The following is a 24,453-nucleotide window of genomic DNA, read 5'->3' on the forward strand; positions in this document are numbered from 1 at the left end:
CTGATCCGGAAATGGCAGTTCTTATGAGTGCATCACAATATGCACCATAAATCCACTAAAATCTACCAATACTAATGTGACAGGAACAACATACCTTGTGAATGTACATCATAAAGGCTACTCCAGTCACTCCAGAATCCTGGTCCGTGAAGCCTTCTGCAACGCACTTGAACTAAGTATGAAGAGCCAAGCCGCCTATTATCTATGATCACAGAGGTTTCTTCAACAATCTGAAAAACAATGCAACATAGTCAAACGTCTTAGAAATGTCAAATTGCAATTATTTTATTCAAGATCCAAAGCACTAATTTGTTTTCCACTGAATAGCCCTGTGGGGTTTTTTTTTCCTTCAGAGCTGTTGGGCCAGGCCAGTGGTTTAATGGCAGTATTGGTCACTGCTACGTTGAAATAAAGGGAACAATTCCTAGGTCAGGTTTCTGCGGAAATCTGCCATCAATCTATGAATTATCTCATAAAGAAAAAAATGGGGTATTTTTGTAGGTTCCCCCAGTTTCGTAAAAGGAGGCCTTCCTTTTACGACACTGCGATAGCAGTTTCTAGCGCGGGGAGCCGCACTGCTCCTGATGCTCACTGTGTTCCTATGAGCGTCGGGAGCCGTGCGGGCCATTCAGCACGGCTCCCCCGCTAGAAACTGCTATCGCAGTGTCGTAAAAGAGGGGGTAAGTTGCATTATTGCACATCAGTGCATTTGCTCTACATATGTGTATATTTTGCATCACGTGTGCATTTTTATACATATAGCGGCTTTTAGTTATATTGACTATTTTTTATTTGTTTTAATAAAATTTGTCATCTACAACATCGATTCCACAGTTTGTTTAGCCCTTTATTTGATATTGTTGCTCAGAAGCAACATGTGTCTTCTATGGCTCTTATGGGAGCTCTGCCTTGGCACTATTGCTCTCATTCAACGTCAAGTTTCGTAAAGCAGCCATTTCACCATCTGCCAATTAAAGGGTTAAATTGCAAAAGCACCCATGGAGCCAACCACTAGGGTGTTAGATTCAGGACAGGTCTTAACTTTGCCTCTTTTTTGAACACCCCGCCCATATTCCTGTACAACAACCCTCACCTCCAGCTCTCAGTCCTCCAGATGCTTCCAAATGAATGTTCCACTGGGCACAGGTCTGGAGCTGCTCCTCTCCCATTCTTGCTTTTAAAGCACCAGCCAGCTGCAGCTGCTGGGGGCAGGTGGGCAATGGAAAAAGGCTAAGGCTGCTGCTTTTGGGGATAGGTAGGTGGGTGCAGTTTCCCACCTACCCTTACTAGCTGCAGCTTTGAGTTCTTTCCCAATGCCCCACCATAGGGTTACCATATTTTCCGTTTGGAAAATCCAGACCCCTTAGACCTGCCCCCCCAGGGCCGCTCAGTTCCACTCATCCCCGCCCCATCATGCTCCAGTCCTGCCCCCAACCCTGCCCTAGCCCTGCCCCAGCCATGCCCCCATGCTACCTGCTCTGGTCGGGTAGGAGGGAATCCGCCCATGCGCATATATGATGCCATGATGCCAAGTGCATGTGTGTGCTGGCATCACGTTGTCCTGCCCGACAGCGATTTTGAGGGAGGCTTTTCAAAACCCGGGCAAGGTGCCAGGTTTTGAAAAGCCGTCCGGACCCCCGAACATGTCCTCCAAAAGAGGACATGTCCCTGGAAATCCGGACGTCTGGTACCCCTACCCCACCCACCCCAGCCTAAAGCTTCTCTCCATTGCCAGATGATAGGCTGGGTTGGGTGGGCGAAGGGGAGAGCAGTTCTCTCCTATCTGCTCCTTCTCTGCTACTTTGTTAAACAGCTGGATGTGCATCGCCTTGAGCATATGACTCTGCAATCTTAAATGTGCACAAATTCCAGTCTTTTGTTCTTTCTTTAAAATATTTCTAAACCCGCACTATCCGATATCACTACTTGTGGCATGTCTGGCTCCTGGTTCATAGACAACACCGCGAAAGACAAAGGCGCGCGCCGACAACTAAGCGCAAGATGGAGGCGCGCGCCGAAGAAAATTACAGTTTTTAGGGGCTCCGACGGGGTTTTTTGTTGGGGAGCCCCCCCAGTTTACTTAATAGAGATCGCGCCGGCGTTGTGGGGGGTTTGGGGGGTTGTAACCCTCCACCTTTTACTGTAAACTTAACTTTTTCCCTAAAAACAGGGAAAAAGTGAAGTTTTCAGTAAAATGTGGGGCTTACAACTCCCCAAAACCCCCCCACAACGCCCCCGCAACGCGGCGCGATCTCTATTAAGTAAAGTGGGGGGGGTTTCCCCCCCCACGCCCCCCGTCAGAGCCCTAAAAACAGTAATTTTCTGCGGCGCGCACCTCCGCACTGCGCTCAATTGTCTGCGCGCACCTTTGTCCCGGCGCGCTTTTGACCTGACACCCTGGCTCCTAGATCCTAAAAAACTTTGTCAAGCCCTGCTTTAGTATGGCACGCTCAATATCTAATAGTATGTCACTGTAAGTCAGTGGTCTCAAACTCAAACCCTTTCAGGGCCACATTTTGGGTTTGTCGGTACTTGGAGGGCCTCAGAAAAAAATAGTTAATGTTTTATTAAAGAAGTGACAATTTTGCATGATGCAAAACTCTTTATAGTTTATAAATCTTTCCTTTTGGCTAAGTCTTAATAATAATATTGTAATTTATAGCTAAAGAGACACATAATCAAGAAACTGTTTTATTTTACCTTTTTGATTATGATAAACATACCGAGGGCCTCAAAATAGTACCTGGCGGGCTGCGAGTTTGAGACCACTGCTGTAAGTGAAGTTATTACTAACTTTATCCCCGAAAAGCTCTTGTGATATTCATCTCTACAGATCATTTTAACAACATGTGAAAATTACCTGCCAAACATTTTCTGTAGAATTTACCAAAAGTTTCACTTCATACTGAAGCTCATATGGCACTGGCTCAGGGTTGCTCCAGCACAGTTTTAGTTCACCTTTTTCTGTGATTTCCATCCGTAGGTTAAATGGAGGATTGGGCTTCACTGTTAAACAAGAAAAAAGAGAAACTAAAACTGGATTTACTCATCTTAATGGGAGAAATTCTATACCTGGGCACCTGTGGAAGAAGCACAGGTGTTGGAATAGGGGAGGCCACAGGGGCCATGGTCTCCCCAAAAATTGGTCCCCCCCTCCCCCCCACTTCCCAGCGTTCTACCTTACATCTTCAGGCATCCGCCACGCAGCATCAATGAGTAGGCCTGTCCTGGAACCTTTCATTCTACTTCTGAGGGCAGGCTGCTGCCCAAAGATTTAAAACTACAGCCCCGGGAGGAGGTGGGTGGGTGAATCGGAAGTTCATGAGAGGTGCCACAGGATTCCGCTGAGGCTAGGGTGGAGCTCCTAGGCCCCCCCCAAACAGGACAGCATTTAGTTGGAACCTGTTCTATAAAAGAACCTAGGTGTAGAGAATGACACGGTGACAAAATTCATCACCGTTCCCGTCCCCGCGGATAACCGCGGGAAACCATCTTTAAGGAGAGAGGGAAGAATCAGAGTATGAATGGCCACAACCACTGACCCGCAAGCTTTGCTTTGAAGAATGCTGGTGTAGAAGGACTGAGGTTGAAACAGACACTACAGAATGACAGTCTCTGGTATCCAGAGCAGATATTGTGATGTCATAATGCCTCATTCCACCAGTGCCTAAGAGCCAATCACATCAGTGATGTCACAATGGCTTCATTATTCTTGGCTCACATAAGAATCAGAGTATGAATGGCCACAATCACTGACCCGCAAGCTTTGCTTTGAAGAATGCTGGTGTAGAAGGACTGAGGTTGAAATAGACACTAAAAAATAACATGGGATTATTTCTCGCGGTTATCCGCGGGGACGGGGATGGTGATGAATTTTGTCACCGTGTCATTCTCTACCTAGGTGCTTAGGATCTCGTATAGAATACAAGCATAAACCGGAAACAATGCCACACTTAACATTTAGGCACCCTCACTTATACCAGCCAGGTTGCTGGTGTAAATCCAAGCACTTCTCGTAAATGTGGTAGCAATGCACCTATGCAATGTGTGTAAGTGGGAGCTTGCCAATGTCCTTCCTAGGGCTTAATTTGAGAGGGAATGGCCTGGAACACTGTTACTCAATTTATTGTACTCCAGTGCAGCATAGGCACTCAGCTCTATTCTCTTCCTTCCAAGCAGCCTGCAGGGAAGAGAAAGGGAGGTAGTGAGCCTGAAAAGAATAGAAAACAGTCACTGTTCCTAATCCAGCCCCTCTTCTTCTGTTGCTGCTGACCCACCCAAGCCTCTCCTCAGCTCCACAGTTTCATAAGAACATAAGAATTGCCATACTGGGACAGACCGAAGGTCCATCAAGCCCACTAGCCTGTTTCCAACAGTGGCCAGCCCAGGTCACCATTACTTGGCAAGATCCCATGGAATAAAACAGATTTTATACTGCTTATCCTACGAATAAGCAGTGGATTATCCCAAGCCATCTCAATAAAAGCCTAGGGACTTCTCTTTTATGAAATTATCCAAACCTTTTTTAAACCCCGCTAAGCTAAATGATTTTAACACAGAGTTTAATTACACGTTGTGTGAAGAAAAATCTTCTCCAGTCTGTTTTAAATCTACTACTAATATTTTTGGAAAAAGTGAACAAGCGACTCACATCTACCCTTTCCACTCCACTCAGTATTTTATAGACCTCTATCATATCACCCCTGAGCCATCTCTTCTCCAAACTGAAGAGCCTAGTTGCTTTAACCTTTCCTCATCCATCCCTTTTATCATTTCCTTTGCCCGTCTCTATAACTTTTCTAATTCGGCTATATCTTTTTTGAAATACAGCGACCAGCATTGCACACAGTATTTGAGGTGTGGCCGTACCATAGAGCAATAAAAGGGCATTATAACATTTTCATCTTTGTTTTCCATTCCTTTCCTGATAATTCCTAACATTCTATTTGCTTTCTTAGCCACTGCCACACATTGAGCTTAGGGTTTCAATGCATCCTCAACGATAACATCTAAATCCTTTTCTTGGGCAGTATCTCCTAACATGGAGCCCGGCATCATGAAGCTATAATTTGAGTTCCTCTTTCCTACAAGCATCACTTTACACTTGCTTGCATTAAACATCATCTGCCATTTTGATGCTCAGTCTCCCAATCTCACAAGATCCTCTTGCAATTTTTCACAATTGTCTTGTGATTTAACAACTTTGAACAACAGATTTGTTTGAGTTTCTCTGATTTAGCAGCATTGAATACCATTTTTGGCACGGGTATCTCCCCAACATCTTCCTTGGTAAACACCAAAAGCAAAGAATTAATTTAATCTCTCTGCTATAGCCTTGTCTTCCCTGAGAACCCCTTTTATCCCTCAGTGATCTAGCAGTCCAACTGATTCTCTCTTCCTGGCTTCCTGCTTTTAATATACCTAAAAAGGTTTTTAATCTGTGTTTTTGCTTCCAATGCAATCTTCTTTCCAAGGTCTCTTTTTGCCTTCCCTATTAGAGCCTTGCATTTGATCTGCTGTTTACAATTATTTTCAGTTGGATCCTTCTTCCATTTTCTGAAGGATTCTCTTTTGGCTCTAACAGCTTCCTTTACCTCACTCGTTAACCACACCAGCTGCCATTTGGTCTTCCTTCTTTCTTTTTTAATACATGGAATATATCTAGTCTGGGCTTCCAGGATGGTGTTTTTGAATAACATCCATATCTGATGTAAATTTTTGACTTTTACAGCTTCTCCTCTAAGTTTTTCTTTTTTACCATTCTCCTCGTTATCATAGTCTCCTTTTTAAAAGTTAAACATGTTATCAAGTATTTCAGCACTGTTACCTCCTGCACCAATTTATGCGCTCCACTAAGAACTAGATCTAGGATTGCTTCACCTCTTGTTGGTGAAGCAATTTGTTCTACAGTCAAACTTCGGTTTACGAGTGCTGCGGTATGCGAGTGTTTTGCAAGACGAGCAAAACATTCTCGCAAATCATGACTCGCAAACTGAGCATCGACTCGATTTGCGAGTCCCCCGCCCGTGAACCGGCATTGCCCCCCCGCCCACAAATGCCACCCCCTCCCCCGTGAACCGGCATGACCCCCCTTGTGAACGCTCGCCCCCCCTTGCGAACCTGCATCCTCTGCCTGCCCAAACTGAATGCTTACCCCCAATGTGGCACCGGCACACAGCACCAACCCACAGGAGGTGCTGGTGCCGGTACCCGAAGATCGTGCCTCTCCGCCGACTGGGCCTTGAGCATCTGCGCATGCTCAAGGCTTTCTGTCTCTCGTTCTCTCCAAAAATCTTGGAGAGAGACAGGAGCCAGAAAGCCTTGAGCATGCACAGATGCTTAAGGCCCAGTTGAGGGAGAGGCACGATCTTCGGGCACTGGCACCGGCACCTCCTGTGGGTTGGTTCTGCTTGCCGGTGCCACATTGGGGTAAGCATTCAGTTTAGACTGGGGGGGGAAATGCCGGTTCGCAGGGGGGTGGTGTTTGTGGGCGGGGGGCAATGCCGGTTCACAGGGGGGGATGTGGAAGTGCACCAGTGGCCTCGGGGGTTGGGGGGTCTTTTGGGGATGTGGTGGGGTGGAGCAGCGCCAGTGGCCAGGGGAAAGGGCCGGGGGGAGGGGAGGTGGAACGAATCAAGCGAGTTTCCCTTACTTCCTATGGGGAAACTTGCTTTGATATATGAGTAAATTGGTTTACAAGCATGCTTCTGGAATGAATTATGCTCGTAAACCGAGGTTCCACTGTATCTGTAACTATGACCTAACTGTATTAAAAACTGTACTTATCTACCTGTACTAGCAACTCTATTGAATGTCCATGTCAAACTGTCCATTGTAACTTCTTGGGTAACTGGGTAATCTGACCTTGAACTGATTTCTGACCTTGAACAGAATACGTAAAGGTGGAATAGAAAATATGATTAACATAACATAAGTGGACAATGAAATTTCATATAGATAAGTACACAGTGATATGCTGAGGAAAATATAGCACACACTCTAAATACATGTTGCCAGGTTCTGTATTAAGAGCCCCTACCCAGGATAAAGGAGATGCTTCTCCTCTGACTATCAATACACTCCTAGGGCAGGAAGGAGAAAGAAACATGAGCTGAATCACAAGGTCCATTCCTTTGGGAGAAAGCTATCATTTGGGTGTATAAAAGGAAATTTCCCTTTCACTACATCTGATTTCATCACTTAGATCCTGAAAGAACTCTGATGGTAGATATTTAAGCCATAATGGAACAATAGAATCAAACTAACAGGCATGGGCATAGCTTGGGAGGGCAAGAGGGGTGCCGCCTCCCAATACTGCAGGACAGAGTGCCTCCCTCACCTTTTCCTCCCTTCCAGCATCACCTCTTCTTGCTGACAGTACTTTCATGTTTAATGTTAATCTCCAACTTTTCAGGGGCATTAATTGAAAGTTTGGGATCATGTGCCATATATGTGGTGATCTCTTTGTTGGATGCAGGAGATATGGCAAGTTAGATGCCCAAGGAAAGATTAGGTTTCTACCTCGTTAATCTTCTTTCTTGTAAACCCATACTCGGTTTCTGAAGCTTCGTGTAGTCAATCCCTTCTCACAGGAAATCTTGTAGGAAGCTTCATTTGCATACTTTTGCTCCTCCTATCTTATCTCTGGGCTGTCCTCCAATTCCTCAGTGTGTAACAAAGCGGACAGTCATTCCTGGAGAAGACACAGAAGAGGGAGGGGTACGAGTATACTCCTCGAGAAACATGTCTGATGTGCTCATATTAGTAAACAACACAACATACAATCAAAATTTGGAAAACAGAGCAAACACATGAAGAATTAGAAACAGACTGCACTAACAGTGTGGGGCATGTTGTATATAGACCCCCAGGATTGAACAGTATTTGCAGATCGTATTCTTGTTGAGACTGAACAAAGAAACAAGAAGTCCAGCTTACTAGTAGTTACTGAGGCTGACAGCAGGTGAATGAACATCTCCCAGGGCAGGCTTCAGGAACAGAGTGTAGGTTTACAAGAAAGAAAATTAATGAGGTAAGAACTTAATCTTTCCTGTTTGTACAACCTCACTCTATTCATGAATTTTCAGGATATAGCAGAGCAGTCCCTCAAACTTAGGATGGGACCAATGAGTCTGCTATCAGAATCGAAGCTTCACATGCAGAATCCTTCTTGCCAATCATGTCTGTTCTGTAAAACTTCATGAATGTATGTAGAGAAGACCAAGTGGCAGCTCTACAAATCTCTTCTGTGGAAATTGTCAAAGATTGCCCACGAAAGAGCAATGCCTCGCATGGAGTGGGCCTTCACTGAGATAGGAGGACATTTCCCCGCTACCATATAGGCGAAAGAAATGGCCATGTGAATCCATCTGGAAATCATTGTCTTTGATGCTGGCCAATCCTTTCAGGCCACACCAGCCAGGACAAACAGATGATCCGATCGAAATTTGTTTGTGACCTCCAAATACCTCAGCAAAAGCCTGCACACATCCAGAGATTTTAACACCCTATCTTGTTTGCTCAAATCCGAGGGTGTGTAGGCCGGTAAGCACATTTCTTGATTGATGTGGAAGCTAGAAATCACTTTCAGCAAGAACAAGGGGGACTGTGCGCAAAGTCATACTTGAATCCATAATTCTAAGAAATGGATCTTTACAGGACAAAGACTGAAGTTCGAACACTCTCTGGGAAGAGGTAATGGCCACCAAAAACACTGTCTTGATAGTGAGACCCATCAAAGAAGTTTGATCTGGTGGCTCATAGGGCGGACTCACAAGTGCCTTGACAACCAGGTTAAGATTCCAAGTTGGAAACAGCTTCCACAGTGGAGAGTGGAGCCATAATGCGCCTTTTAAAAATCTAACCACATCAGGATGAGCCGCAGGAGAGCCCCCATGGGGTTTGGAGCCAAAGCAAGAAAGTCCGGTTATTTGAACTCTCAGAAAGCTGACTGCTAGGCCCTTTTCCATGCCCTTCTGGAGAAAAGTGAATACCACTGGGACCAATGCAGAGATCGGGTCTTCATTCCTCTGAGCACACCAGGATTGGAAAAATACTGAATTTAAAGAAAAATAAACATGCTTGTAGGAAGACAACTGAAGAATTGGAGGACAGCCCAGAGGTAAGAGATGAGGAACAAAAGTATGCAATTGAAGCTTCCTACAAGATTTCTTGTGAGAAGCGATTGACTACTCAAAGCTTCAGGAATAGAATGGGGTTATACAAGAATTATATTTGCAGAAACAGCCATCTGAGGTAAAATGAGACTAAGTATGAAGTCATAAAAGAGAAAGCATTGGGCCAAAGTAGTTGCAATTTGCCAGCCAATCATCATCATAAAAATCTCAAGATGACCTGGCAGATGAGCATTTGATATAAAGCATAGCATGCATTGCACACTTCTGCAAGGTGAACTATGAATTGAATACTGGAAGCATAAATCCACTTTTCACCAGTACTCAAAACAACTTCAATAACCACATTACAATGCAGACAAAAGGATACCAACCTAGGTACTATCATGGCATGACTTAAAGCCTGGCTATTCTAAATCTGGTCATTTGAAATTTCTGGAGGGGTTTGTGTACATCTTTGTGAAAGAGAGTTAAACAATCACTATAAACATTGAATTACACAATGGTAATGCAGAATGAATCACAGTAAAAATCAACAGCTCCCTCCTGAGGGGTCATGTGGCCTTTCTAATGAAACTGTAAACTTACATTTTATTTTCCTAATGACATTTTCTGGCTACAAAGAGATGTTTCAAATATAAATTTCAAAGCAGTGAATTGGGTATGTTATAGTAATTTGTGTACAGTTGTCTTGCTCTGTGCAGAAACTGATAAAAATGAAGCCTTCCTTACCAATATCCAGGGGCTTGACTGACATTAAAGGTGATATCACTCCTCTTTTGATGTCTACCCACATGGTATATATGTCCTCCAGTTTCACAGAAGGCACAAGGCATTCACAGATTTCGTATGCACTGCAGTTACATGAAGTAACCAAAATATTGTCTTTCTGAGATGTTATGGATGATTCTTCAAATGAGAAATTTGATCTATTCAGAAAATAGAACAAACAAAAATCAGGCATAGATTATGCTCAATATTCTAAAACATATTATCGCCCTTATTCTATAACATTAGCACCTAAATGTAAATGCTATTTGTGCACTAAATTATAGAATACTAGCAATTATTCATGGAACTGTTATAGGTTGGAATCCTGAAACCTGACTTCTTCAGGTTCTGTTAAGGTAAAAGTTCATAGAATGATCCATAACAGCAATAACAGAGCAAGGAAAATCAACTTCAGGACCCCAACCATAGTCTATGCCCCAGCGAGCCAGGCCACATGATAGAAATACAAGCTGCAACCATCTGCTGGAGTCAGATAATACTGGCAAGTTCTAGGGCTGCACCATTCCTTATACAGTGATGACACAACTGAAAGCCAGTGTGTTCTCTGCCTCTCTCTGCTGGCTGGGGAACACAAACCACTTGCCTGGACTGGTAAAGTAGAATGATAAGGAATGGTGCTTTGAAGAGGCATATAGTTATATCTGAACAAGTGCTAAGTTTGTTTTTGCAATAGTGCATGATGATAGTACGAGTATATGATACCTCTTGTGCTCACCAGAAAAGTCTTCAAAGACTTAAGCAGATCCAGAATACTGCAGCTAGGCTGATCTTTGCAAAGAGCAAATTTGACCATGTTTCGCCGCTCTTGCTACAACTCCACTGGCTCCCAGTAATTTCCAGGATCTACTTTAAATGCGCCTGCCTAACTTTCAAGATCCTCCATGGCATTCTTCCCCCTTTAATTCCTCTGTCTTGGAGTGCTGGGAGACCTGACATCACCAGATCTATCCAAAAGCTCAAATTATCTTTCCCCTCACTAAAACGTGTTACCTACATTGGAAAACTGGGGAAATCTCTTCACTTCAAAACTACGGAGCTCTGGAATAATTTCCCTGCCCAGCTGCGCAACCCAGGCTCTTTCCAACTATTCCGTAGACACCTGAAAACTTGGCTATTTTCAAAAATGTAAATTTCTGCTTTCCCCTACCACCAATTCTCACTGTACTTCCCTTTTAATTTTGTAAACCATGTCGAGCTCTATATTTATAGAGAAGATGCTGTATATAAGCTTAAAGTTTAGTTTAGTTTAGGTTGTGAGATTCAGTATCTTGAACTCAAAGCTATCTTAGAGGTCCTATCAGACAGCAAAGAGGTGTATCAAATGTGTAATAGATGTGGTAGTGGAATCTCTTGGGCTTGCAAGTAACTCAGATAAGAGCAACTGTCAATCATTGCCTGATACACAGGGTTGCAAGAATTCGCCTACAGTTCTGTGTTCCAATTTATTGAAATAAATCACATTGTTAAAATGGAACATTCCTAGAGTGTTCTCTTGTGATTGACTTTAAATATAGCATGTCTTCAAACTAAATTCTGGCTGAATGTCAAGATTTCAGCTTTTTCCTGCATGTGCTGCAGCAGCCAGGTTTATTGCCAGAAGAACATTCCGTTTTAAACTGGGAATGTTTCCAAAATGAACTGGCCTGAGTAAGTGTTAGCCAACAGGAAAAGTGGCCCTTAACCAAATCCCCTCTTATAAAAAAATTTCATAGAAGGTTTGTAGAAACAAACTATTGTTTTCCTTCTGCCAGGGGAAAAAAAAAAAGAATTTAAGTCATTACCCAAGGAAAATGAACCAGAATCAGAGCATATATTTTGTTAACAAATAAATAACAAATCAGAAAAAAAAAATACATTTAAGCCCAAAGAAACATCCCTGATATACAAACTCACAAACATCATGAACGCATATTTGCATTATTCTAGGATAGGTTAGCTAGTTTTGCCTCAATTTCATTGAGTTTTCGCTTTTATCTTACCTTTAACTCTACCATTCACATGTAATAATGCATAGGCAGCGGAACGCTTTTTTGTTTGGAGGGCCCGCAAGCTCTGCCCCAGACCCCAACCCATAATAGTACTAATTGGAATATCATTTTTCCATTCATTTTTCATATATACACACAATATAATCTTATTAACAATACATAATGGTTAACCACAAAATTAAACTACAGAAAGCACACTGTACGTATGCTTCTCAACATTCATTCCTACCAGAACACAGATAGCCCCTATGGAAATATGGGACCACAAACTAAGGGGTCCTTTTATCAAGTGGGGTTAGCGCGTCAGACATTTCATTACGCGCTAACCCCTGCGGCCGGCTAAAAAACTAACGCCTGCTCAATGCAGGCATTAGCGGCTAGCTCAGCAGGCGGTTTAACGCACGGCATTGTTAAACCCCTACCGCAGTGTTAAACCCCTACCGCAGCTTGATAAAAAGACTCCTAAAAGTACTCGTATATATAAATGAAACCCTAAGATTCAAGACTCTGCATGCAATTCAACCCCAGAGAAATAGAAACAAATGCATTTCTTCCTTAACAATGCAAAATATAGACAGCAGATGTAATTTCTCAAAACTGACCAACCAGAAATCTCGGACAGTCAGGAAAAGCTTCTCGGTACTCTGGAAACTTCGCACCATAAAAAAATACTTCGACGACACCTCTTTCCGCCTACTAGTACAATCCTTCATTCTCAACATACTGGACTACTGCAATATCATTTACTTGAGCTCCACGAAGAAAGCCACCAGGAGACTAAAAATGATCCAGAACACCACCATCCGCCTCATTTTCGGCCTGAACAAATGGGAACACATCACCCCGTTTTACCACCAACTACATTGGCTGCCATTCGAAACCAGAGTCCTATTCAAGTTCGCCTGCTTCTGCTACAAAACATTATTTGGTTCATCGCCAAGATACATCAATCCTCATTTCAATCTGAATTGCACCAATAAGAAATCCCGCAGAATCCAGCTGTTCGCCTTCCCCTCTCTAAAACTATGTCATCTCAAAAGATTCCTAGACAAAACCTTCACCTTCCAGGCGGCTAAGCTGAACCCATGGCTAGCCCAAATGGTACTCGAGGCTCCCACCTATCTCGGCTTCAGAAAATTACTCAAAACTCACCTATTCCGCGAACAGGACCCCTAATCCCCCCCCTACTCCAGCAATAAATCCTCCCCCCCCCCCCTCTTACTGCTCTTCTCCTTCCTTCTTGATCTCCCTTTCTCTACCTTACCTTCTATCCTCTCCCTCATTGCTGCTTGCATTTCTGATAAAATGTTGTAAATCTGCGTGTCATCGCGGGTCTTAATTAACTGATGTAAACCGCCTAGAACTCGCTGGGTTTGGCGGTATATAAGAATAAAATTATTATTATTATTATTATTATTATTAATAAATTGAAAATGAAATCATTTCCCCTACCATTTTTGGTTTTCAAACCATCTTTCCCAATCTCTGGCTGCACTTCCTTCTGTCTGTGCTCTTAACTGTGTATCCAGGGCTACCTTATCCATTTGCTGGTTTTCTCTCCTTCACTTTCTGCCATACATCCATCTTTAAATTTACTTCACAACATCTCTCTACTTGAATTCTGAAAACACTGAAAACCAGCCATTAATTGATATGTTTTCCTTGTGCTCAGAGATGATCAGCTCTAATGGGAAGTGTTTGCTCCCCCCCTTCGGAGAGATATGTTGTGAAGTAAATTTATTTAGCACACATATTTGTATGCTGTTCTATATCTCCCATATTCTAAATTTATTAACTCTTTGTTCCAAGGATTTTTAGGTGACTAGGTTTACATCCATCTTTAGCATTAACTTTTAACATTCAACGTTCTTCCATTTTTCTGCTTTCTTCTCAAAATCTACTTTTCCAAGCTTTCTTCTCAAAATCTACTTTTCCAAGCTTTCTTCTCAAAATCTACTTTTCCAAGCCTTCCCTTCCCATCTATCCATGTGTACCATCTCCTCCCTCTTTCTTCTCCCCTATTCCCATCTGTTCATAAGAAGTATTTCTTCTTAGCTCTTCCCAGCTGCACCCACTGCTGTGCATCATCTCCTCCCTCTGTCTCCTCTTTCCCTCCATCCCTATGCACCATCTCATCTCTCTCCCATGGTCAGAATCTCTGTCTCCCCCCCCCCCCCCCTTATATGGTCTGGCATCTTTCTCCTCTCTTTCCCATTGCCTGGAATCACTCTCCTCTCCCATGATCTGACATCTCTCTCTCTCCTTCCCTCCCTCTTCCTGAGGTCCAACATCTCTCTCCTCTCCTTTCGGCGGTCTGGCATCTCTCTCTCCCATTCTTCCTTTCCATTCTGTGGTCTGGCATCTCTCTCTCTCCTTCCTATTACAGTGGTCTGACATTTCTCCCTTATTTAGGTCATCTCTCCTCCCTCCCAGTGTAACATTTCTCCCTTCCTCCTTTCCACCACTATCATGTCCAACAATTCTTCCTCTTTCTTCTTTCCCCATATACATCATCTCTCTTTCCCTCTCATGCCACACACCTATATCCAACAATTCTCCATTCATTTTCCCTTCCCCACCAACAAGATTTCTTTATTTCCCTTCCCACTACTCCAACTGTGCAGCATCTCTTTTCCTCCTTTCCTAACCCCCCCCATCCGTGAATATGTCCCTCCCAACCCTCTCACAGTATGTGCCGTATCTGTCTTCCCAACCCCCTGAGCATCTGTCCTCCCTGCCTTCCCAACTCCCTACCCCCCACACCCAGCCTCTCCATGCCAGGCTCTTCACCCAGCCCCCTTCCCTCTCTCCCTTCCTCCCTGTCAGGCACTGCACTCAGCCCCCTTCCCTCCCCTCTCCCTTGTCAGACTGTACCCAGCCCCCTTCCCTCCCCTTCTCCCCTGTCAGACTCTGCACCCAGCCCCCTTCCCTCCCCCTTCTGTCAGACTCTGCATCCAGCCCCTCTCCCTGCCCTGCCCTCCTACTTCGCTGCTAATACGATGGTTGGCAGCAGCCATGGGATGCGTTTTTTTCTGCCACTCAGTGGCAACAAGCACGAGCATGCTATGACGCTCCTTCCTGGCACTGAGCAGCTTTTTGACTGGCTCCCACGAGTTCTCGCAATTCGCAAGAATTCACAGAAGCCAGTCAAAAAGTCACTCAACGCCGAGCAGGAGCGCCAAAGCATGTGTATGCTCGCAGAAGAAAACACATCCCATGGCTGCTGCCACCCACCAGGTTAGCAGCAGGCAAGTGCGCCAAAAGCTTGTTCCTGCCCGCTGCAACTCTGGACCACCAGGGCTAAATTTTTTGGGAAGTCATGTCCCCTGTGGCCACCCCCGTTTCGACGCCTATGCAATAATGTATGACTATATGAAGAGCATTTGATGGATTCAAGCATTATCAAAGCATTTCTCTTTCAGGTCACTAGATCAAATTAATGATTTTTCTGCCTTATGAATTAAAATATGGAAATGATTTTGGCCCCCTTTTATCAGGCCGCGTTAGGGATTTTTATTGCCAGCAGCTGTGGTAAAAGCTCTGACACTCATAGAATTGCTATGAGTGTCGGAGCTCTTACCGCAGCGGCCAGCGATTAAAAATAATCTTAACATGGCTTGATAAAAGGGGGCCTTTATGCCTTAGGTGACATAACTTGGAAATCTCAGTTCATTTTCATATAAACAAGCATCTACTCCATTAGTTCTCTGAAACTCTTCAATGCCAGGCATAACCATGACTGGCAGCTGAGGCTTAGAGAATCATCAATGGGGTAATTTGTATAAGAACATAAGAATTGCCATACTGGGACAGACCGAAGGTCCATCAAGCCCACTATCCTGTTTCCAACAGTGGCCACCCCAGGTCCCAAGCACATTTTCTAGAACCCAAGTAGCAAAACAGATTCTATGTTGCTTATCCTAGGAATAAGCAGTGGATTTCCCCAAGCCATCTCCAGAAAGCATATGCTATTATCTAAATATGCTTTTGAATATTGACTCATTTGAGCTGGTTTTCAGCAGTTAGACTGGAAAGGGAAATAAGTGTAGTCAGCTTAAAAGCTTTTTTTATACATGCCTGTGTTATAGTCTCTTGGTATTCCTGTAGCCCTTTTTCATTGGAAATAGAATATATGCAATAGTAAACATATGATATGCCTGTCCCTACAAACTGCCTGTCATTTGCAAAAACATAGGACATGTCAACAACAAATACCATGTCCTTTAAAAATGAGCAGAAAAACATGGCATTTAGTATTTTTTCATTTGTCGATATTAGTGTGCATTCTTTGTAAAGAGAGTGTTCTCTCTCCTGATAGTGTGCGATTGCATGAACAATTGCACATGCCTGTGCATGCTTTCCAAAATAATGCACACTACAGTGGAACCGTGGTTTACGAACATAATTTGTTCCAGAAGCATGCTCGTAAACCAAAGTACTCGTAAATCAAAGCGAGTTTCCCCATAGGAACTAAGGGAAACTCGCTTGATATGTTCCCACCCCCCTCCACCCCCCGAGGCCAGCGGCGCTGCTCCACCTTTCCCCCCCCCCCCCCCCCCGAGGCCACCAGCACTGCTCCACATCCCCCTCCCGCGATCCGGCATCCCCCTACGATTTGGCATCCCTCCCTCCCACTTGCATCACCCCCCTGCTGTGATCTGGCATCCCCCACGCACCCACCCACCCACCCAAACACATTGGCTTACCCCCATCTGACACCGGCACCAGCACCAACGCACAGGACGTGCTGGTGCCGGTGCCCGAAGATCTTCTGTCTTCCTTTTGCTGGGCCTTGAGCATCTGCGCATGCTCAAGGCCTTCTAGTCTCACTCTCTCCGAGATTCTTGAGAATCTCGGACAGAGTGAGAACCTCGGAGAGAGTGAGATGGGGGTAAGCCAATGTGTTTGGGTGGGTGGGTGTGTGGGGGGTGCCAGATCGCAGCGGGGGGGAGGAGGGTGACGCGAGCGGGGGGATGCCGGATCGGGGGGGATGCCGGATCGCAGGGGGCGCTCAGTTTCCGAGGCACCGATTTTGCGAATGTTTTGCTCGTTTTGCAAAATACTCGCAAACCGGTACTGAGATTTGACTGTATTTTCAAAGAGGATACACTATTTCTAAAGAGGCTGCACTCTCAATGGCGTTGTTCCTATAATAACAAAATGACAAAGAAAACACGAACCCTCTCTTCTATAAAACTGTGCTAGCAGTTTTTAGCACAGAGAGCTGCACTGAATGGCCTGTGCTGCTCCCAACGCTCATAGGAACTCTATGAGCGTCGGGAGCAGTGCGGGCCATTCAGAGTAGCTCTCCGCACTAGAAACTGCTAGTGCAGTTTAATAGAAGAGGCCCTAAATAATGGCCCCCTTTCATGAAGCCGTGTTAGGCTTCTTTATAGCCAGCAGTGGTGGTATTAGCTCCGATGCTCATAAGAAGTCTATGAGCACTGGAGTTTTTACCACTGTAATCAGAGATTTAAAAAAAAGCTTTACGAAGCTTCATAAAAAAGGGGGAGGTGGGGGCGGGGATGAAAATTAATTGAAAGGGCATGAGAAATGACACAAAAGAAAAAAATTCCATCTACCTGTCACTAAACTCCCACTGATTAGCAGGAGAAAACTCACAGATTTGGTACTTACAAAACATAGGAGAGATTAGTTCCATATTCACTATTCACTTGAGACTTCTCATCGGATGTCTTCAAGCTACAAATTAAAGCCTCCATATCTCCTGTAGTCCAGCAGCACATGTTCCATTTTAAATCTGCATTACAAAAAAAGTATAATATAACTGTAGGAGAGGTCTTTTCAATATATCCACAAGAAAAAATACCAAGCTTAAAGAAGAGAAAAAAATATAGGACTCTTTTATCAAGCTGCGTCGGAGCACTTACCGCAGCAGCCGGTAATTTTTTTAAAAAAACCTCTAATGCAGCTTGATAAAAGGGGGCCATAGATAGATGCTTATTTCCCACAACAAAAATATATTTACAACTTCCTAGCATTCAGAACAAATGCTAGGAAGTTCTTCTTCACCCAGAGGGTGGTGGACACCTGGAATGCGCTTCCAGAGGGGGTGGTTGAGCAGAGTATGGTTTTGGGTTTCAAAAAGGGATTGGACGAGTTCCTGAAGGATAAGGGAATCCAGGGGTACAATTAGAGGGTTACTATACAAGACAAAAAGCGGACTGCTGGGCATGATGGACCTATGGTCTGACTCGACAGAGGCAATGCTTATGTGCTTATGTGCAAATAATACCCCCCTTTTACAAAACCGCACAAGAGGTTTTTAGCAGCGGCCAGCCCGCTGAATGCTTCTGCGATGCTCCGACAGTCATAGAGTTCTTATGAGCATCAGGACAGCACAGAGCACTTAGCGTGCCAACCAACGCTAAAACCTCTTGGGTGGCTTTGTAAAAGGGGGAGGGGGGATATTATAACAGATGCAAAAGCATTTTGGGAGAAGTAAATAGTACATTATGCCTTTTACAAAAAAAAACTACCCACAAAACCTGCAAATAGGAATGGTTTTCGCTTCTTTTCTAAGGACAATTGCATACGCTTTCTTTGTCCAAAATTCAGATGCATGAAAAAAAAATAATTCGAAACATGATAAAAATAATTCACTGCCGGGATAGTGTTGAATATTATCCAAGCTATACTGAATACCTTATTTATAGTATGAAGTGAAGATGCAATGCTGTCTAATACTTGTGAAATGCAGAAACTGAAGTGTGGAAGTCATAAGAATGTAAGAAAAGCCATGCTAGCTCAGACCAAAATGAATTGAACCAAGCATCATGTCTCCAATACTGGCCAGTCTTGATCACAAGTTCCTGGTATATCCCAAAAGGTGGATATATTTCTCATAGTTCATATTCACACGAACAAAAGCTCTCCCAAGTCTAATAGGCTAATAATTTTACATGAATTTTTTTTTCTCCACAAATTAGTGTGTTAATCAGATTTATCAACTTAATTATGCACTGCATGAAAAATAAAACTTTCTACATTTTGTTTTCAATCTGCCAGTCACTAGTTTCATAATGTATTTTCTTGCTTTTGTGCTTTATAATAATAATAATCAAATGACTTCTAGGCGGTTCACAATGTAAGAAGGCTGGACAATCAGCGAATTACAGAAAGCATGAAGAATAAATGTTACATGAGAAATAGGAGTTACCTGAGAGATTACATTAGGGTTAGCAGTTATCTCTATAGCGCTGCCAGACTCATGCAACACTTTGCATCACATTAACCATGTAAGAGAAGATCCTTGCTTGACAGAGCTTACGACCTAAAGGTTAAAACAGCAAAAAGGCTGCCCTAACTTTAGCTGCAAAGCTAACCAGACACCAGTCTGAATATTGATTAGTGCTAGGGTTGCCAGATTTTCCAATCGGAAAATCCGGGCCCCCAGTCCCGCCCCCTCTGACTTCTCTTGTCAGGCAGGGAGGAAGTCCGCACATGCGCGGATGCCACAGGAAGACATCATTGCATGGCATCTGCGCATGCGCGGACTTCCTCCTGTCTGATGTGATTTGAGGAGGCGGTTTTGAAAAGATGTCCGGGGGAAATCCGGACGTCTGGCAACCCTCGTTAGTGCCCAGTTAACTTCTGGATTCTGCCTCAACTTTCCCCCGCACGCCCCTCACCCCTGAGGCCAAGCAGGACACACCAAGCCCAATCCCACCCTTCAGGTCCCCTTTGACCTATTCTTAAGAGTTCTGGTGGTCCAGTGGGATCTAAGGGCAGAAGCAATGCCCATGGTGGCTTCTTGTTCAAAACTGCTGCAGATCACACTAGAACTCTTAACGGTGTCAGGTCAAAAGCGCGCCGGGACAAAGGTGTGTGCAGACAATTGAGCGCAGCGCGGAGGCACGCGCCGCAGAAAATTACTGTTTTTAGGGCTCCGACGGGGGGGGCGTGGGGGGGAACCCCCCCACTTTACTTAATAGAGATCGCACCGCGTTGTGGGGGCGTTGTAACCCCCCACATTTTACTGAAAACTTCACTTTTTCCCTGTTTTTAGGGAAAAAGTTAAGTTTACAGTAAAATGTGGAGGGTTACAACCCCCAAACCCTCCACAACACCGGCGCGATCTCTATTAAGTAAACTGGGGGGGCTCCCCAACAAAACCCCCCGTCAGAGCCCCTATAAACTGTAATTTTCTTCGGCGCGCGCCTCCGTCTTGCACTCAGTTGTCGGCGCGCGCCTTTGTCTTTCGCGGGGTTGTCTATGAACCACTCTTAACAGTAGACCTAGGAGGGCCTATGGGGGTGGGCTCGGTCAGCCCTGCTTGCCCTCGGAGATGAGATGGAAGAGGGAGTGGGGGAGTGAAGTGGAATTAGGGGAGCAGAGGGCGCCTGCATCCTTTATGTGGGTCCCAGCTGATATTCAGTTGGGACCCACATAAGTGTCTTATGCAGATCCTGGCTGAATATTGGCCGTGTGTCGCATAATCTCCAGCAGCCAAACTCTTTATAATTAGCCTGGATATTCAGTGCCGAAGTCCAGACGTGGCTTGACATTGAATATCTGGGGATAATTCTACCTCGGCGATTAGAATTTAAGAAAACATTGACTACCACCGGCTGAACAGCAGTCAGAGAAAATCTTATTTGAAGTTTCATAACTTTAAAAACTGATGCGGTGCTTGGCAAAGTTCAGAGAACTGTACCATGACTGGAAGATTCAGAATGAGAAACAGAATTGTATATCTCAGAATTAGGGGAAACTTTGGCACATATATATGTAGAGCCATCCCTGAAGTCGTATAAATCAGGTCTACCGCCGTCCAGGCCCTATATCCCAATACTTTCCTCCTCAGGAGGAAAACACTTCTGAGCTATGCTTCCTTCCCCCTTTGTCGGATTCATTAATAGGATATGTTATATGATAAAAAAATTTTAATAAATTCTTTTTTGGATACCCACCTATCTGGTAATAAAGTAAGGTATCATTTTTAGGTGAAGAACAAGTCACATCTGCTTCACTTGAAATACAACAAAAGGCATCTTCTTTGGCTTCTAATTCTGCTAAATTAACATGTGTCGAATAAATCGTCGTTGGATTCATTCCTTGGTCTTCACTCATGCTAGAAATGGTCTTTGGCACCCCAGTAGGCAAAGAGAAATTTGAAGTTTTGTTTGAGAGCGTACAAGATAAAATAAAATTCCCTGGTGGAATCTGAAATATTGAAGTGCGTGACGTTGACAGTCGAATAAAATCTGAAAATCCAAAAGAGACAAGGGGCAGCATAAGAGAAAGTGAAAACAAAAGAATTTGGAGGAAACAGCATGCACATATTTATTTTTCCTTAAAAATAACATAATGATGAGCACAGTGTTCAAGACTGTTTACTGTAGGGCAGGGGTGTCCAATGTCGGTCCTCGAGGGCCGCAATCCAGTCGGGTTTCAGGATTTCCCCAATGAATATGCATTGAAAGCAGTGCATGCACATAGATCTCATGCATATTCATTGGGGAAATCCTGAAAACCCGACTGGATTGCAGCCCTCGAGGACCGACATTGGACACCCCTGCTGTAGGGTTTTGGTTTCTAATAATAAATAATAATAATTTTTTTTTTTTTTGCATACCGCTATAACAAAAGTTCAAAGCGGTTCACAACAAAGGAAAAATACATACAGTCGGTAAATATAAAATACATAATAAAACAATCAATAAAAGAATACATCAGATAAAAGCATGGAAAAGTTAAACAGTGACCACAACTAAGATGTAAACATGTCAGTTGTGGTCACTGTTTAACTTTTCCATGCTTTTATCTGATGTATTCTTTTATTAATTGTTTTATTATGTATTTTATATTTACCGACTGTATGTATTTGCATAACACAGAATTAGCAAATCCACACACAGGCTAAAGCCTTTATGCTAGTAGACAATTAAATCTGTTAAGATCTTTTCTTCTGATTCAGCCCATGGCAGTCAGTACTTTTTAAAGACTGAATCTAACCTAGATATTAGATTCAGGGCCATGTCTGGGCACTGGGTATTTGATTTCTGGGTGAGCCACTGACCCGGAAGTTATGCAGGCACCAGCCAGAATTCAGTGCTGGCATGTGAATAGCTAAACAGGAATAGTTGGGACTGCTTTGGGTGGCAGTGAATATGACCAGTGCCTGTGTAACAGTTGGCTCTTCCCAGACACATGGTGCCACCCCATTCCTCCCCAGCCTCACCTTGCTCCGTCTCCAGCCTCCAGGCCATGTTTTGAGGGCCTCCGAGCATGCACGGATATGTGTGACATCAACTACACATACTCGGAGGCCCTCCATATGCAGCCAGAGCTCAGGGCTTTCCAAAACCCGTGCAAGCTACTGGGTTTTGAAAAGTCCGTCTGGGCACCCGGACAGTTCTCTAAAAAGAGGACATGGCAGGGTTTCCCCGGACATCTGGTAACCCTAGCTTTACATATTATATTCAGGTACTTATATTGAACCCAGGACAATGGATAGTTAAGTGTCTTGTCCAGAGTCACAGGATTCTGCCGTGGGAATTAAACCTAGTTTCTGGTTCTCAGGCTGCTGCACTAACCATTGGGGGATATTCAGCACCAGCAACATTGTGTGGTTAATTGCTACTGAATATTCAGGGATGGACCAATGAGTAGGGTTTAAGAGAGCTTAAATACCACTGAGAATATTGACCCTTTTATGTTTCTACTATGATCTGCTTCACTTATGCTTCACTTTAATCTTATCTATTGTTTTGCCTTTTGTCTTTGTTTTGTTCTATTTCTATCATTTAAATTTCTCCAGAATTCTACTGTTCAACGGCTCCCCCTTCTGCTTCTATTCCTTTCTCTCCTCTCTTCTACCTTCCAAAGTATTTAGATCAATGCTGTCTTGTTAAAATGTTTATTTTATTTTTATTTTTCCTCTAACTCTACTTTTCACTTCTCTATTACCCTCCAGGTACTTTAGTTAGATTGTGAGCCTTCGGGACAGTAAGGGAATTTTTCAAGTACCTTTCTTATTTCTAATCTTAATGTATATTTTCTGTAAACCGCTTAGAACCTAACGGATGTAGCGGTATATAAGAAATAAATTACATTACATTACATTACTTATGGACAGCAGAGCACATCTCTATAATGAAATACTGTACTAAAAGGCAAAAAGAGAAAGTAACTGCACACCAAAGTGTAACTTAAATTCATATGCCATAAACAGAACCTAAGGTCGGCCAAACCAAAGCATTGCCTCGTTGTGAATACAGGACAGAGTACACTTTAAATAGAGGTCTCAGGCCCCGATGCACAAAAGCTTTCCGTGGCAGTAAGACTCGTTACAGTAGTCCTTCTGTCACAGAAAGCTCCCCTCCCGTTGCACCAAAGGGTTCTCCGTGGTTGCTAACGATCCTCATTGCAGCCACTTAGAATCCTATGCTAATGCAATACAAGGAGCTTATTGGAATTATAATTAGCACTCCGTGTAATGCTCTAAACAGAACACCCACTTTTTACGGGCAAAATTTTCCAGCAGGGTCTTAACTGTCGTAGCCTACTTTCCTGTCGGTGCTTGAGTGCTGATTGGCTCAAGCCCTGACAGGAAGATAAGGCAAAAGCTCAGACCTACTACCAAAAAAAAAAATGCCCCTGATTTCCCCACTTCTGCCGAGCCCCTTGAGCTCTCATGCCGGTCCCCCCTCCCGCCAGTTCCCCCTCCTGCTGAGCCCAAAATATTGTGAGTCTGGTGCTCTAGTGGGCTGGTGATATGGACCGGGACCGGGACCGGGACCGGGACCTCCCCCCCCCCCCCCCCCACGATGCCAGGACCCTATATCTTCTATTGAAGATTGGCAGGAGAGATGCCCACTCCCTCCTCCCTCTGGACCTGCAGAAGGAGGAGGTTCGGATGTCAGTTAGTCTGACATTTGTGATAAATAAATTAATGGAAACACTTCTAAAACAGAGAATAGTGAGGTTTCTGGAATCTAATGATTGCAGGATCCAAGGCAGCATGCTTTCACCAGAGGAAGGCCTTGTCAGACAAACCTGATTAATGTGGTGTTTTTTTTAGGGTATGACCATAGAATTGAATTTAGGGAGAATGGGTATACTTAGATTTTAGCAAAGCTTTTGACACTGTTCCGCATGGACAACTTCTAAATTCACTGATGGCCCGATTCTATATATGTCACCTCAAAAAATCGGTGCCAACTAGTGCGGCACTAAAGGTTAGTCCATAAAAATCAGATGCCCGTTATAGAATCATGCTTAGGCGGCGATAAGTGTTCTAACATCTAGGTCAGGGGTGGGCAACTCCGGTCCTCGAGGGCCGGAATCCAGTCGGGTTTCAGGATTACCCCAATACATATGCATTGAAAGCAGTGCATGCAAATAGATCTCATGCATATTCATTGGGGAAATCCTGAAAACCTGGCTGGATTGCGGCCTTCGAGGAGGAACTTTGACACCCCTGCTCTAAGGAAAGGGATGTTACCAGTGCTGTTCTGCAAGGACTGGTTCTTACGTAGGTTCTTTTTAACAATATCGCAGAAGAGCTGTCTGGT

The 24,453-nt window shown here is 44.0% G+C and overlaps 1 protein-coding gene across 4 annotated transcripts in view; it reads right to left on the minus strand.

The window, feature by feature from the left end:
* LEPR (leptin receptor) overlaps positions 1 to 24,453 on the minus strand; it is a 114,490-nt gene that overhangs the window by 58,206 nt on the left and 31,831 nt on the right. For all 4 annotated transcript variants that reach the window (XM_033916723.1, XM_033916721.1, XM_033916720.1 and 1 more), the window contains exons 3-7: positions 20,848 to 21,141; positions 17,552 to 17,675; positions 9,867 to 10,063; positions 2,861 to 3,006; positions 95 to 230 (exon numbers count right to left, since the gene is read on the minus strand). In XM_033916723.1, coding sequence (XP_033772614.1) covers positions 95 to 230; positions 2,861 to 3,006; positions 9,867 to 10,063; positions 17,552 to 17,675; positions 20,848 to 21,141 — 897 coding nt within the window. The remainder of the gene's footprint in view (positions 1 to 94; positions 231 to 2,860; positions 3,007 to 9,866; positions 10,064 to 17,551; positions 17,676 to 20,847; positions 21,142 to 24,453) is intronic.

Source organism: Geotrypetes seraphini, chromosome 12 (assembly GCF_902459505.1).
Source record: "Geotrypetes seraphini chromosome 12, aGeoSer1.1, whole genome shotgun sequence".
NCBI lineage: Eukaryota > Metazoa > Chordata > Amphibia > Gymnophiona > Dermophiidae > Geotrypetes > Geotrypetes seraphini.